This window comes from Tamandua tetradactyla, chromosome 10, assembly GCF_023851605.1.
Source record: "Tamandua tetradactyla isolate mTamTet1 chromosome 10, mTamTet1.pri, whole genome shotgun sequence".
In the NCBI taxonomy this organism is placed as follows: domain Eukaryota; kingdom Metazoa; phylum Chordata; class Mammalia; order Pilosa; family Myrmecophagidae; genus Tamandua; species Tamandua tetradactyla.
The window spans coordinates 38,343,053-38,360,491 of NC_135336.1; the positions used below are offsets into that span (position 1 = coordinate 38,343,053).

At 34.0% G+C, this 17,439-nt stretch overlaps 1 protein-coding gene across 10 annotated transcripts in view; it reads right to left on the minus strand.

The window, feature by feature from the left end:
- Positions 1 to 17,439, minus strand: part of DZIP3 (DAZ interacting zinc finger protein 3) — a 177,227-nt gene that overhangs the window by 69,881 nt on the left and 89,907 nt on the right. For 9 of the 10 annotated variants that reach the window (XM_077118451.1, XM_077118456.1, XM_077118455.1 and 6 more), the window contains 5 exons: positions 12,950 to 13,026; positions 9,511 to 10,128; positions 7,892 to 7,924; positions 6,687 to 6,856; positions 5,855 to 5,899 (listed from right to left, as the gene is read on the minus strand). In XM_077118451.1, the coding sequence (XP_076974566.1) occupies positions 5,855 to 5,899; positions 6,687 to 6,856; positions 7,892 to 7,924; positions 9,511 to 10,128; positions 12,950 to 13,026 (943 nt within the window). The remainder of the gene's footprint in view (positions 1 to 5,854; positions 5,900 to 6,686; positions 6,857 to 7,891; positions 7,925 to 9,510; positions 10,129 to 12,949; positions 13,027 to 17,439) is intronic. The other variant, XM_077118457.1, reaches the window with a different exon arrangement.

The following is a 17,439-nucleotide window of genomic DNA, read 5'->3' on the forward strand; positions in this document are numbered from 1 at the left end:
AAGGTCACACCCACAACTGGCTGTGTCAAATCTCTGTGGAGATATGTTAATCAAAGTTTCCTGCCCTATGATACTGAATCAGGATGAAAAGAAATGGCTGCCCCCACAATACCGGGTCAGGATTAAAACATGGCTTTTCTGGGGTACATAACAATTTGAAACCAGCATGCCCAGCAAAATTGTCCCTCAAAACTGAGGGAACCTTAAGATATTCTCAGACAAACAGCCACTGAGAGAATTTGTGATGAAGTGACCGGTTCTACAAAAAATACTAAAGGGAGCACTGTATACAGACAGCAAAAAACAGGAGAGAGAGGTTTGGAGAAGACTGTAGAAATGAAGACTATCAGTAAAGGTAAAAAGAGTTTTTTATGACATATAAAATCCAAAAGACAATGGTAGAAGAAAGCACTGCATTTACAGTAAAAACATTAATTGTTAATGGATTAAACTCCCTGTTTTGGTTTGTTAAATGCTGCCAGAATGCAATACACCAGAAATGGAACAGCTTTTAAAAAGGGAATTTATTAGGTTACAAATTTATAGTTTTACGGCTAGAAAAATGTCCAAACTAAGGCATCCAGGTAAAGATACCTTGAATCAAGAAAGGTCCAGAACACCTGCAAGCTGGGAAGGCACATGGCTGGAATCTACTGAGGGTCTTTGGCTTCTGGTTTCAAACAGCTTCCCTGGGGGCATTTTCTTTCTGTGTCTCCAATTGTCTGAGTCTTCTGCTGGCTCTGTCAGCTCTATGAGCTCCAAAGTTTTTTTCCAAAATGATACCCTCTTAAATGACTCCAATAAGCAACCTTAACTTGAATACGTGGTGACACATCTCCATGGAAACCACCTAATCAAAAGCTCCCACCCACAATTGGGTGGGTCACATCTCCATGGAAAGAACTTGATCAAAAAAGTCACACTCAACACTACTGAATCAGGATTAAAGAACATGGCTTTTTGGAGATACACTTCTGAACGGGTACATTTCACCCTCTGGACTCCCAAAAGACATGTTCTTTCCACATATAAAATACATTTATCTATCACAATATGACAGAAGTCTTAAACCATTTCAGTAACAATAAAAATACAATACAAAGTCAGGAACAGTATGAAATGTCATTGAAGTCAGCTACAGGCTTGGTCTGTCCTAAGGCAAAATTCCCCTCTGGCTCGGGACCTATAAAACTCAGAACAAGTAATCTGCTGCCAACAAACAAAGGAGAGGCAGTCATTGGATATATGTTCCCATATCCATAGGGAGAAATTAGAAGGAACACAGGGGCCACTGGACCCAAACAGTTCCGAAAACTGGCAGAGCATACTCCATTAGAAATTACAAGAAAAATCAGTAAATATCACACAAGAAATGAAAATGAAAATGAAAATGAAAACACAACATATCAAAACTTATGGGATGCAAAAAAGGTAGTGCTGAGAGGAAAATTTATTGCCTTAAATGCTTATATTAAAAAAGAAGAACGAGTAAAAATCGAGGAATTAACAGTTTACCCAGAGGAACTAGAGAAACAACAGCAAACTAACCCCAAACCAAACAGAAGGAAATAAATAAAAAAAAGATTAGAGCAAAAAAAATAAATGAAATTGAGAACATGAAAATAATAGATAGTACCAATAAAACCAGAAGCTGGTTCTTTGCGAAAATCAATAAAATCAATGGACCATTAGCTAGGCTGACAAAGAACAAAAACAAAAAAGAGAGAGAGGATGCAAATAAATAAAATTAGTAATGAGAAAGGGGACATAACTAATAAGCCCACAGAAATAAAGGAGATAACGAGAGAATACTATGAGCAACTATACGCTAATAAACTAGACAATGTCAGCAAAATGGACAACTTCATAGAGAACCAACCAACGAACAATGACTCAAGAAGAATTAGAAGAAGTCAATATCACCCTAATACCAAAGTCAAAGATACTACAAGAAAAGACAATTGCAGACTAATCTCTTTAATAAATATAGATGAAAAAATCCTCAACGAAATACTCAAAAATTGAATTGAGCAGCACATTTAAAGAATATACACTATGTCCAAGTGTGATTTATTCCAGGAATGCAAGGCTGGTTCAACACAAGAAAATCAATTAATGTTATACACCACATCAATAAATCAAAGCAGAAAACCCACATGATCATCTCGATTGATGCAGAAAAAGGCATTTGGCAAAATTCAACATCCTTTCTTGATGAAAACCCTTCAAACGAGAAAGGAATAGAGGAGAACTTCCTCATCATGGTAAAGGAAATACATGAAAAACCCACCCCTAACATCATACTAAATGGGAAAAGACTGAAAGCCTTCCCTCTATATCAGGAACAAGACAAGGATGACCACTGTCACCACTGTTATTAAAAATTGTGCTAGATGTTCTAGCTAGAGCAATTAGGCAAAAGAAAGGAACAAAAGTCATCCAAATTGGAAAGGAAGAAGTAAAACCATCACTGTTTGCAGATGACATGATACTATATGTAGAAAATGCCAAAAAATCTACAGCAAAGCTAATGGAGCTAAAAAATGAGTAGAGCAGAGTGGCACAGTACAAGAGCAACACCCCAAAATCTGTAGTGTTTCTATACACTATAATGAGCAGTCTGAGGAGGATATCAAGAAAAAAATCCATTTACAATAGCAACCAAAAGAATAAAATATTTAGGAATAAATTTAACTAAGTATAAAAAGACCTATACACAGAAAACTACAAGAAGTTGCTAAAATAAGTCAAAGAAGATCTAAATAAATGGAAAGACATACCGTGTTCATGGAACAGAAGACTAAATATAGTTAAGATGTCAATTCTATCCAAATTGTTTTATAGGTTCAAAGTAATACCAATTAATATTTACAATTTACTTTCTAGAAATAGAAAAACCAATAACAAATTTATTTGGAAGGGCAGAGTGCCCCCAAATAGCTAAAAATATCTTGAGAAAGAGGAATGAAGCAGGAAGCCTATTACTACATGTCTTTAAAGCATAGTACAAAGCTACAGTGGTCAAAACAGCATGGTATTGGCATAAAAATAGATATAGTGACTAACGGAATCAGATTGAGTGTCCAGAAATAGACCCTCTCATCTATGGACAATTGATCTTTGATAAGGTCATCCAGTCAACTCAACTGATTCAGAGTAGCCTTTTTAATAAATGGTGTTCAGAGAACTGGATATCAAAAGAATATCCTTCATTCAAAACAATGAAGGAGGATTTATATTTCATAGTTTATATGAAAGTTTTACTCAAAATGGATCAAAGACCTAAATATTAGAGCTAAGACCAAAAAACTTTCAGAAGAAAAAGTAGGGAAATACCTTATCAATCTTATGATAGGAGGGGGTTTCCTAGAACTTAAACTCAATGCACAAACAATGAAAAAAGAAATAGATAAATGGCTCTTCAAAAGGAGAGGACAGTACATTGAATGAAATAAGCCAGAAATGAAAAGGCAAATAATGTAATGCCTCACTAATATGGACTAACTATAATAAGCAAACTCTGAGAATTAAATTCAAAAGCACAGGTTATCAGGTGAAGGCCAACTGTAAAGGTTTCTAGACTGTATGCTCTTACAGAAGTCACATCTGTTCAGGAGTTGTAACTGTTATTTAAAAATTCTAAGATGCTGAGCTCTTTGTGTACAACCTGGTCCTTTCCTGGAACTTCAGGTATCTCTGTGACACTGAGACTCAGAGCTAAAATTCTGCAGCTATGAAAGTCAGTATTACTTCATATAGCAACTGTTAAAAACACTGAAAAAGTGATAAGACTTCAATTAGAGAGCTGAATGAAGCTTATCTTAGTAGGACTAAGGTAAAGCAGACTAAAGGGTAAAGGATGATATCGACTGTATTTTAAAACCTCCACTTCTGTGTGAGACCAAAGGAAGAGATGTTGATTTGGTGCAAAATTTATATTTTCTGTAGCACACTAATTTAACTTGTATGGTCAACTTACTATAACTTCATGGAACCTTGAATAGGGAGTGAGATCTCTGGTTTGTACAGGGTGGTATGATGCCCTGATACATCCCAAAGGAATCTGGGCAGAAGATTAAAAAGTATTTGCAAATTCCCCTTAAGGGACTGAGGAAAAAGGTGAAAATATTTAACTTCCTCAGCTGGGGAAGATCTGATATCCTCACAATCATTGTGGAGTGCCAATTTAATGGGCCAGACCCTCAAACATGGGGCTTGTCCTTATGAAACTTCTTCTTGCAAAGGAGAAGCTAAGCCTACCTATGATTATACCTAAGAGTCACTCCCAGAGAACCTCTTTTGTTGCTCAAATATGGACTCTCTCTCTAAGCCAATTCAGTAGGTGAACTCACTGCCCTCCCCTCTTCATGGGATATGACTCCCAGGGATGTAAATCTCCTTGGCAACCTGGGACATGACCCCTGGGGATGAGCCAGGTCCTGGCATCCTGGGATTAAGAAAGCCTTCTTGACTAAAAGGGGGAAGCAAAATGGAACAAAATAAGGTTTCACTAGCTGAGATTTCAAATCAAGTTGAGAGGTCATTCTGGAGATTATTCTTATGCAGTATATAGATATCCCTTTTCAGGTTTGAGTGTATTGAAGTAGTTAGAGGGGAATATCTGAAACTGTTGAACTGTAATCCAATAGCCTTGAATCTTGAAGATGATTAAATAACTATAGAGCTTTTAAGGTGTGATCATGTGATTATGAAAACCTTGTGACTGACACTCCCTTTTTCCAGTATGAGATAAATAAGAAAATAAAGACAAAAGATAAATAAATAATAGGTGGGTTGGGGTAGGGGCATGGAATGTTTTGGGTGTTCTTTTTTACTTTTATTCTTTTTTTTCTGTAGTAATGAAAATGTTCAAAAATCTATTGTGATGATGAATGCACAGCTATATGATGCAGCTGTGAGCCACTGATTGTACAATCTGGATCATTATATACTATGTGAAGATATCATATATCTCAATAAAATTACATTTAAAAAAGCATAAATGATCCTTATTTTGTTATTGAACTCAATAAGTGTTTTATTAAATTCATCTTCATTATTTTCTTATATATGATTAAAATTTGCATATACTTACAAATTATCTACTAATAAATGTTGTCTAGATTGTAGTTGGACATATAGTTACTCTTTTTTATAACCTATTACACAGGGTATACATAGATTTCAAATATTCAGGAAAGAAAATTAACACTTTTTTACCACAACATTGCATAGCATGGTGGTTAGCCACATGCTTGATAAAAAAAAATGCTCCCAGCTTTCCCTTGTACTTTTCCAAGTAATTAAGAGACATTTTTCTAAGACTGTGTTACTGATAGCAATATGCTCATTTTGCAATATGCAAAATCAATGAAGAGGCAATAGAAGAGTGGTTACTTATTTTTGTACCTTTTCTGAACATCATTGCATTACTGGTAGACTTCTAGACATAAAGGAGAAAATCAAGATTTCCTTAGGTTTAAAAATGCTTCTGAACATATCAGGGGAGATATGATAACAATAAACTGTTTTAAAACATTGACTAGGTATTTTAAAAATAAGGGGAGTTATATAGAAATTAATGAAGTTTCCAAGTAACTAAGTTGGCTTATTTGTATTTTCAAATGTATAAATTATGATTTAGAGAAGTATGGTAGAATACACTGTAAATTTAAATCATTCAAGATCTGCTCACTCAAGATCAAAGATCACAGCAGTTAGATATTCAATAGACTTATTGACATATGCTATATGTCTATCTGAATTAATTTTGAGTTCTAACAGTGAATCCATGTTAAATTCAAGTGTTCATAATCAGATATCCCTTTATTGTAATAGCAATATAGTTTCTTACCTTTGTATTCTTAGTCTTTTTTTTCTTCTTTGCTTTACTCTTAACCTGACAAATAAGAAAGACATCATTTATGTAACTGCAATTCAAATTGCACAATAGATTACTTTGCAAAATATATTTTTTCTAACTACTGAGACCTTTTGCCTTCTAATATCATAGATATTTTCTTTGTAGATTTTATGGGAGTAATCTATTTTCATTTGAATCTCAGTCCCCTTGAGAAGTCACCAATGTATAAAAGAACAAATAATGTTAATGATAAAACACTTACAGATCTTCACTTGCATACATGTGCATGTTTGTATAACAAAGAAGGAAGGTAGCTTTAAAATAATCAACATATTTATGTCCATAAAATGAAAGATTTAGTCTAAGAAGAATTTGCTGACTATATAATAACTGCTACTGCTTATCTGTAAAGAAATATGGGGATTCCACCTTTGATGATTTTAATTCTATTTCTACATGAATGATGTAAAAATACACATTTTTTTCCTCCCTTCTCTTTCCTTCTATTCCTATCTAAGCTTTCATCTACTTCCTACTACTTTCCCACATCCATTCCCATTATTCAGGAGAAGAACCATGCTCAGATATCTAGCATGTATCTAGTATATAGTACGTGTTCAATAAACGTTGACAGAATAAATGGTTCTCGCAAGAAAAGTTTTGGACGGAAGTACTGAGGAAAGAACCATTCCAAGTTCTACATGAATACTATGACAAATGTAAGCAAAGATGGATTATATGGGATTCCATAAGTACAGCACATGCAACAAACTAAAAGCCCTTATTAAATTTTACTAATTCAAATATTAATGAAAGCCTATACTTCCTGGAGATCTTTAACAGATTCTGTTGAAGATTCACTGGGTATCGATGCTGTATCTTTATTCATGTCTTCTAACTGTATTTCAAGGTTAGATTTAACATTAATATTGTACTCCATGAGAGGTGGACTTAGCTCTTCTTCCTCATTCTGTGACTCTTCTATTTCAATACCTAAATGTTAAAAACAAAACACTGAAAATTTGGATGCATAGCATTTCATCCTCTTATCAGTACTATAAATATGTCTGTCTCCTCCATCCCTCCAAAAAACCTATACCATTTTAGAAAGAGAAGTTGAAGTCATCTTACTCTGTTTAACTACTAGAAGAGAGCACCATGACCATTTATCAATGAACAAATAAGAGGTATAGAGACTAACACAAAACCAGTCAGTGTGAACCTGAATGCTAAGATACTTCACAAGTATCATGAGAATTTAGGAACCTAAGTAGATTCTAAATATTGTTTTTTAATGTAATGACATTGACTCTATTAATGTTGCAACTAGTATTATTTTAAGATAAAAATCTGAAACATAACAAGAAAAATGAAAGCTAAAAGATCTACTTTTTTTTTTTATAACCAAAGGTTGTGAAAGGTCCAAGACCCCTATTATGTGACCTTTTCTTTGATACCATACCCTTGATATTGTTTCGGAGACTCAGTACTCAAAACTTAAGGACCTAGTCTGACTGGTCACAGATGATCCAAAATCCAACTCTAAACAAAGAACTACAGTGCAGTTTTCTTAAGTGTAGTTTGAATTGCAGAATATGAAATATATTTTTAAAAAACCAAATGACACAAAAATGGAAATTAAAAAAAACACTAGCAGCTCACCACTTGGAAAAATATTATATAGCTATAGCAATGGTTAGCCAGATAAAAGCTATGCAAGCTAAACATCAGCACATACACGCGGGCAGACCAAGGAGACTTTTGCCTGCTGAAGTGTCCTTTGGGTCAAAAAGTTAGAACACTATCCTTGGGTGACCTCCTGGAGCACATGTACTAAGATCAAGGCAGAATAAGGCTCACACTGGATTCGGATGACCAGTATCAATTTGACTATGGGATTTTCCAAGCCTTGAACAAACATTTAAAGTTTATCATACAGTTCATCTGACAAATGAAAATCCCATAGGTATCCCTTAGGTATCCCAAGTTAAAAGGTCATATACACATTTTGTTTGTAAATATACTTACACTGACTGCCTGTTATTGACTGTAGAGCAATTCCTATAATACATAAAGAAAAAAAAATTAGGCATACAATTACAAATGCAACCAACAAATATCAGACAGGAAATAAGAAAAAGAAGTTTATACTGTATCAATTAATTCTATAACTAACTGTAAACATAACCAGCTTCATTCATCAAAAACCAGTTTAGATAAGTCATAATCTTTGGATTATAAATATATTTACATGATTTTCATGATTAAATTAAATATTTGCATGATTAAAGTAAAGTAAATAAAATTGAATGCGTCATAATAGATAATGCCTAGACCAAAAGCATTTTAAGCCAAGTAGCAAATTCTTATTATTTACAAAGACTAAAGCCATGAAGTAATAATAGTCAAGTATGAGGCAAACTTTCATTGGTAGTTTGAGTCTTCTTCAGACCATTTTATGGGGTAATATGCATTCAAGCATCATTCCTTGAGTTAGATGTTGCAAATACCTTTAAGTGAATTAGTGCTCAAAGCCTCTTACCCCTTATTCCTATTATAATCATGAATTTTTACTTAAAATCTTGAGTAATTATTTAAAAAAGCCTCTATAAACTTGTACAATTTATAAGTCAAGGGTTCTCACCTGACTTTCTTATATTATCAAAGCAGCATTCTCTACTTTTATGCTCAAAGAAAACTCTTAAAGGTGAAGCAGAAAAGCAAAAATATATTCCAGAGCCCTACTAAGAAGACTGGGATTAGGGCCTAGTAACTATATCTGAAAAAAAACAGTTCAACAATTAAAAGAAAATTGGGAATTTGTATGTTTAAATAGCATCAGTGTGGTCATCAGTGGCTCCCTAGGTAGTATGACTAATAACCTCAGACCAAGGAAAGTCACCCAGAATAGTGCCACAAGGGTTTCATGCATGAACTCTACTTCCCGTGATGAGAGCTGAGAAACTATCCTAAAATGTGAGAGAGAAGGTCTGGGATTGGTCAGTGCTGTATTCAGACATTGGCATAAAAGTTATCTTATTTTTTTAATTACTCACAGCTAATGGATAGTTGCTAAAATTCTAAATTAAACCTTAAATTACACTAGAAAGGAGCAGAAATATACACCCATTGTTCTCTAAAAAGCCCTCCTTGAAACCATATGGTAACTGCATTTCACGTTTTGAGGTGTCCTTAATTTTGGAGAATTGATGTGTTCTTCACCTAAAAATCTTGAACAATTCCTTAACTTCTTGGTATGGCAAGAGAAATTCTCTTAATGTATTCTGTGAACTCTCTCCTACTTTAAACTCAATAATGACAAACTTTCTAATTCCCTGCCTTATATTTTAAAGATTCTACGTCTCATTTCTTCTTTCTATCTGAAACATCTTTCTCCATATTCTTCACCTGGCTGGCTTCTACATGTAATTTAAGAATTCCTTAAATATTATATTTATCAGAAACTCTTAGGCTAGGAGTTCCCATGGCAATCTGGAAACAGCTCTAGCATTATAGTAACTATTAGCTTCTTAATGAGTCTATTCTCCCCAATGTGAGCTCACTGAATCTCCTACCTTTAGCACTATGCTAGTAAAAATAAATATTCAATAAAGGTTTATTGACTGAAGGAAAGAATTATTTTGTACCTTGTTGATAGCAGGATAACATCCTTTGAATGATTTCTGGTACTGGTATGCCTAGATAGATGGACAGCTGATGGTAATCAAGGGAGATATTCTCAATGGGATTCTCCTTCACTTTGTCAATATCCTCTTGCTTCATTCCAAGGCGCAGAAGAATATCTGAAACTTTTTTCCAAATTGAATTGAATTGTGACTCAGTGAGACCATTCATCAAAATCTCACTAAGGAGGATATCCCTGTATTTGCATAGCCTCAGAATGTCTGCAGATTTAGATAGATCAGAAGATGGTGGTTCCATACTCCAGCCTCTTTTGGGTGCAGGGAATACATTCAAATGTTTTATGACAGCTATTAAGAGGTATAAGTCAAACTGTTTGGACTGTGGTGGCTCCTTGTTTGGGGGATAAAGCAGATGCCATGCTCCCCCCAAAGGGTGATTGGTCCAGAGATGGTTGTAGTAGGGTTCCAGTACATTCTTGTGTATAAGAAGCTCTTTTTTCAAAAGAGGGGGTGGTATAGCCTCATCAAATATTTTCCGAACAGTGTCAGTACCAGAAATAATAATTATATGAAGCAGATGATAGAAATAATTATAATCAAGTTTGAAGATAGGCATTTGATCTGAAAATGAATTTTGAGAAGTCAAAATATTATACATTAATGTTCTTTTTCTACATGGTCTCTTTCATTATATTCTAAGTTCCTGGAGGCAGGGGCTATTCCAGTAAGAATGAAGCACAGTATAGTACTTTGCCACAGCCTATGCTCACAGTAGCCAATGCTGCTATCTGGCTAATTATCAAAAATACAAACAAAATCAGTATGTTTACAAGAAAAAATCATCACAAAGACTAATCTCCACAGGAGCCTTTCAACCATCCAAGATTTTGCTCATGTAAATGAGCCTTGGCAATAAAATGGCATCATGGTATTAGGCCTTTGAAAAGAGTTTAATAACAATTAACCATAATTTATTTTTTGAATTTATACATTATCTTGATCAGAACTGTTCAACAGAAATTTCTGTGATGATAAAAAGCTTTAATCTGCACTGTTCACAAGCTACTGAGCGCTGGAAATGTTTGACTGAGGAATTAAGTGTTTAATATTACTTAATTTTAATTTATTTACATTTAAATAGCCACATATGGCTAGCGGCTACCACACTAGGCAGCACAGATCTATATCAAGAAACAAAGCAATCTAATGCCTTGCTATAAAAAATATGGTCCACAGACCAATAACATCAGCATCCACCTAGGAGCCTGTTAGAAATGCAGAATCTCAGGCCCACCCCAGATGTAACTAACTGGAACCTACAATTTCAAAATTACCAATGATTCAAATACATATTAAAGTTTGACAAGCACTGATCTAAGGAACCTTCAAAAACGAATTAATGACTAAGATGTATTTCATCAATGAAATGGAATAAGGCTCATCAATGAAATGGAATAAGGCACAAGACAGAACTATCTGGTATTTTTCTAGTTTAGTAATACTTCCAAAGGAGAAGACTTAGAAAGTGAGGTGAATTAGAAAGTAGTAAGAATTTGACCTGTGATGGTATTTTATTTTTTATGAGCAAAATATCAAAATATGTGTTCAGCATAAAATGCAACTTTATCAATTCAATGTTTCAAGATATTTTTAAATTAATATTTTACCTTGACATACAGTGTGGAGATAAGCAAGGTTAGAAAGGAAATGACTTGGGGCACTTTCTCTGGGTTGCCAGGCAAGGAGCTAGTTGGTATCAGGGAAATTTATTTCCCCTAGTAAGAAATACTGACAATAAACTATACTTCCATGAATCAGGGGTCCCTAAAGTTTCCAAGTGCCAGGAAGCTGGCATTTTCTAGTATGCTCCTAAACAGTAGGCCCACAAGTTTAACTACTTGGCCCCAAGACCCAAATGTTCATTTCCACATTCACCTCCAAGCTTTCATGCTTGCCCTATATAAAGAGAATACACCGGCCCTGGCACTGTGAGACATAAGTTCCAATGAATAAATTGACGAAAGGGATAAAAGAAATAGAGTTTCAATGGCTAAGAGATTTCAAATCAAGTTGAGAGGTCATTCTGGAAGTTACTCTTATGCAAGTTTCAGCCAGATATTGTAAATTATCACAAATCGGCAAACCCCAACAAACAGTGTCTCTGGAAACTCTGAAAGATATGCTATGCTCTACAAAGTTTTACTTACTAAATTTGTTTTTCAAAGACTTGAAACCTCCAGATTGTTCCAATGCCAGAGAAGCTCTGAAACCCAGAGATACTGGATTCTCCAAGAATAACAACTGGTTTCCTGGGTTTATCCCTTTGTCCCTTAATAACAATGCCCCTGTTTTTAGCCTTGAAGCCATCAAAATCATTGCCCAGATAACCTTCAAGATTGAGAGAGAATTATTAAATGAGAGGGAAGAATTGTAACCCAGAAACCAGGATTCAAGGGATGATTTGGATTACTTAATCAGTATATAAGTATACTGATATAATTAAGTATATACTTAATCAGTATATTCCTTTTTGCCTTCTGGTATATCGGAGTAAACGGGAGTACCTGAAATCTCTGAATTGTAATTCAGCTGCCTTAATCTCTGATAATGGTTGCATAGCCCTTATCTTCTACCCCTGTGATTGTAAGAACTTTGTGACTAAACTTCATCTGTAACTAATTATTCAGTTTTTCAACTTTAGAGTCTTGTAATTACTAAAGATAGCCCCTAACGTTTGTTAATGAAGCGTCTTGGGTCCTACCAGAACTAACTCATCCCAAGTCCCAGATTATCTTGATGACCAAGGCTGGATTTAACCTAAGTGGGCCCACCTGATATGTGCAGTAGCTTAGACTTTAACCGACAAGTCACCTATAACTCATGCTGCTATTTTCTTTCATACATTCAGTGACTAAGCATATAATCAATCTGCACATGCTCAATAATCAGATCACCTTTAATTACATCATATGGGGCCACTGTGATCATTATCCTCAACCTGCCCATCTTTTCTCTAATAAAACTACCCAAACAACTGCAGTTCAGGGAGACAGATTTTGGGTCACTAGGCTATTTGCTCTCCTATCACACACGTAGTAATAAACTTTATCTCTCTTTGGAAAACAAAAAGGGAATGCAAGGTAGGAGGTGTTGGCAGGGAATCTCTGATGGGGTCCAATGTCACTGTGTTGTCACAGCTTTCCACTAGAAACAGTGGGCCTATATATATAGGATGCCAACATAATGTGAGGCCCATAAACTTGATAATCTTTCTGTCCATCAGTTCTAACCTTCACCAAATACTGTTTCCTAGGACTAACCCAAATTCACTGAATGATAAACATAAATAAAGACATGGTTGTTAATGGCATGATACTTTACAGTGGAATTCAACATCTTTAACATACTTTTCAATAGAAAATAAATAAAAATAAAATATTACCTTTTGTATTAAATTTTAAACTGATCCTCGGTCTTATATCAGAATCAGTTATTTTCAGAGACATCAAATTTTTATAACTGCAAGTAGAAAATAAGTAAGTTATAGTCAAAATAATACTGAAGTAAGCCAAGACTTCTGGCAGAAGCATAGTTAAGTAAATAAGCATTTTCTTCCCCCCCACCTGGAAGTAACTGAAAAACAAAAAAGAGAAAAACAAACAAAATCTACCAATTATAAAAACACCACATTGTCATCTTTCTTGGAATTAAGAGAAAAGTATAATTGCTGGATTTCATACAAGATTTAAGGGCTGCAGAAGCAACTAAAATGGACAGGGGCTGCCTGGAAGGAAATAAAATACAAGAAGTCTTACAGAAAAATCTCAGCAGTAAGAGTCTAGAAACATCAGATCTCAGAAAGTGCCAGTAAATAAATACTTCCTGAGAAGAGGGGTAGAGGAATAGAGATGAACTAGGTTGGGAGCAGAAGCATTTGAAGGAGAGGAAGAATGTTTAAGAAAGAACTACATGGCAAGCTATATTAGCAAGACAGAAAAAGAAGGCTTTACACTGTAAAAGCCTTCCAGTAAAAGCAGAACTCCTTCCTGGCTCTCCCACTACCAGAGAATTTTCTTGCCAGTAACTATACCAAAAAAAAAAACTAACTCATTCAAAGGTTACTAAAAAAAAAATCATGAGGAAATTAGCCTAATCTATACATTTATACAATTAGGAAAAAATAGAAGGATAAAATACCACATTTATTAAATAGACTTAACACTAGGTAAATGTGGCTCTGCTTTGAAACAAACCCACTGTAAACAAAACAAAGCAAAACAAAATATTGGATAACACTAGAATGCAAGTTTAATGAGAATAGGGATTTTGTTTGTTGGTGTTGGTGTTAACTGATCTTATTTTCAACACCACTATAATAATGTCAAACATCCACTAGCTTGAAAAAAGTTAAACAATACTAAGGGTTGGCAAAGATACTGAGTAAAATGAATTATCCTATACTTCTGGTGGGGGTGTAAATTGAGAAAGCCACTGTGGAAAACAGTTTGGCCAATCTAGTAAGATGTGCATATAAGGCCCAGCAATTCCACTCCTAGATATATATTCTGGAAAATCTTATACACATATTCACCTGGATACATGTACAAGAATGTTTCTAATAGCACTATTTGTTACAGTTACATATTGGAAATATCTATCATCAGTAATTAAATAAAGTAGAACAGGCATATAATAAATTACAGAAAAGAAATGAAAGTATATACAATAGTTATTGGAAGGAGTCATACAAACATAATGTATAGCAAAAAACAGACATAAAAACACAAATATATCCAATATATAAAGTTCAAAAGAGGAAAAAAAAAACTATTCCTTTAAACTATTCCTCTAAACTATAAATAGTTTATATTTAAATATACATATAAGTTATTTTATTATGGAATTTATAAAAATACATAGAAATAAAATAATGCAACAATAGCACAAAAGATGGGAAGAAATGGATGTTACTGTCAGGGTCTTACACTATATGTGATGTAGTATATTATTTGAAAATATATACACACACACATATATATATATATTTGTGTTTGTTTGTTTGTTTGTTTGTTTGCATGGGCAGCACTGGGAATCAAACCTGGGTCTCTGGCATGGCAGGCAAGAACTCTGCCACTGAGCCACCATGGCCCACCCTGGAAATATATTTTAATAGTTAAAAATGTGTTTGATAAATTCTAGAGTAATTGTTACAAAAATATTAAAATTAATAAGCCAGTAAGACCAAAGGAAGAGGTGTTTATTTGGTCCAAAATTCAAATTTTCTGTAGCAGACTATTTAATTTAACCTGTCTGGTTACTTTATTTTAACAACCTAATTACATGGAACCTAGAATGGGAATGAGATCTTATTATTCAGTATAGGCTAAAGTAATACCTAGATACATTTCAAAATATTCTGGGCAGAAAATAAAAACATTTGCAAAGCCGTCTTGAAGGACTGGGGAAAAAGGTGGAACTATTAAACTTTCTCATCTGAAAGATGCCCTTATGAAATTTATTTCTGCATTGGCAAAGTAGACCTGCATTTAATTATACCTATGAGTCACACCCCAGAGAGCCTCTTTTTGGTCAGATGTGTACTCTCTGTTAAGCCAACTCTGCAAATACAATCACTACCCTCCTTCTTACTTGGGATGTAACTCCTACAGATGTAAGTATTCCTGGTAACAAGGGACATGACTTCCAGGGAAGACACTGGCTCTGGCATGGTAGAATTGAGAATGCATTCTTGTCCAAAAAGGGAAAGAAATGGAATAAGATATTGTTTCATGACTAAGATATTTCAAATACAGTTAAGAGGTCATTCTGGATACAAATGACCTCAAATCAATAAGAAAGTTTCTGCCTTAACAGAAAAAGAGGAGAAAATTAACCCCAAAGAAAGTAGAATCAAGGAAATGATAAAGAGAAAAGCAAAAATCAATGTAATTGAAAATGGAAAAATATGGTAGAAAAATCAATGAAGCCAAAAGCCGGTTTTTGGAAAATATCAAGAAAATTGATAAGCCTGTAGCCAGACTAATAAAAAAGTTAAGACAAATTGCAAACATTAGGAATAAAAAAGATAAAATCACTATAGATTGTACAGACACTGAGAGGACAACATAGGAATAGAATGATCAATTTTGTGCCAATATACGTAACATAGATGAAATTGACAGATTTCTTGAAAAACAAACTATCAATGCTCATTCAAGAAAAAAATAGATAATTTTAATAGCTATCTATCTCTTCAAGAATTGAATTTACTAAAAAAAAAATTCTCCCAAGAAAACCTCTAATCCTACATGCCTTCTCTGGGAATTTCATACAATCCCAATTAAAACCCAAGCAAGAATTTTTGTAGAAATTGACAAGGTTTTACTAAGATTTTATTATTATTATTATTATTATTATTATTATTATGGAAAAACAAAGGATCTAGAACAGGATAAAAAATGTTTTTCAAAAAATAAGAACACAGAGAACTCACATCACCTCATTTCAGGGGATATTACAAAGCTACAGTAATTAAGACAGTGTAGAATAAGTGAATGGGCAGGGACAAATATCAAAGGAACAGGAAAGAGAGTTCAGAAATAGACTGTACATATATGGACAATTGATTCTCAACAAAGATGGCAAGGTAATTCAATGGGAAAAGTCTTGTCTTTTCAACATATAGTGTAAGAATTTTTGGATATCCATATGGGACAAGAAGAGTCTTGCGCCTTACCTCAGACCATATATAAAAATGAACTCAAAATGGATTATTATGCTAAGTGTAAAACTAAAACAATAAAAATGTCAAAGGAAAGAATCTTTGTGACTTTGTGTTGTGCAAAATTTTCCTAGAAAGAAAAGAAAACATGAGGCATTAAAGAAATAATTGATAAATTAGATGTCATCAAAATTAATAAATTAAAAACAAGGCATATACTGGAATAAAATATTTTCAACACACATATATGATAAAGGACTTGTATACAGAATACATAAAGAACATGTATAACTTAAAAATAAAAAGATCAGGGTGCACAGGTGGTTCAGTGGTAGAATGTTCGCCATCCATGCAGGAGACCCAGGTTTGATTCCTGGACCATTAAGCCTTCCCCACTAAAAAATTAAAATAAATAAAAGGATAAACAATCCAATAAAAAGTGGGCAAAATATATGAACAGATGATTCATCAAAGAAGATGGACAGCAAGTAAACACATGAAAAGATACTCAACTTCATTAGTCATTAGGCAAATGCAAATTAAAGCCACATAACATTACATACTTATTAGCATGGCTAAAATATTTTTTAAATGACAATACCAAGTACTAGAGAGGGTTGCAGAGAAACTGGAACTCTCCTATACTGCTAATGGGAATTCAAAAATTTACAGCTATATTGGGATATAGCTAGGCAGTTTCTTATAGCGTTAAACACATACTTACCATATGACCCCACAATCCCACTCTTAGGAATTTACCCAATAGAAATGACAACATATGTCCACACAAAGACTTATATATGAATATTTATAGCAACTTTATTTATAATGTCAAAAACTAGAAACAACTTAAATGTCATCAACTGGTGAATGGATAAATAAGTTGTGGTATAACCTTACAATGGAATATCACTCAGCAACAAAAAGGAATGAATTACTGACATACACCAACCAACATGATGATCTCAAAAGCATTTTGTTAAATGAAAGAAACCAGGCACAAAAAGCTTCTTACTGTAAGGCATTCTGTAAAAAGCAATACTATCGGGACTGAAATCATCTCAATGGTTACCAGGGACTGGAGGTTGGGGGAGGGGAATGACTACAAAGAAGACTGAGGGAAATTTTGGGTATCTTGATTATGGTAATGGTTACCCAATAACAAATACCATATATTTGTCAAAACTCATTTAACTGTACCTTTTTAAAGA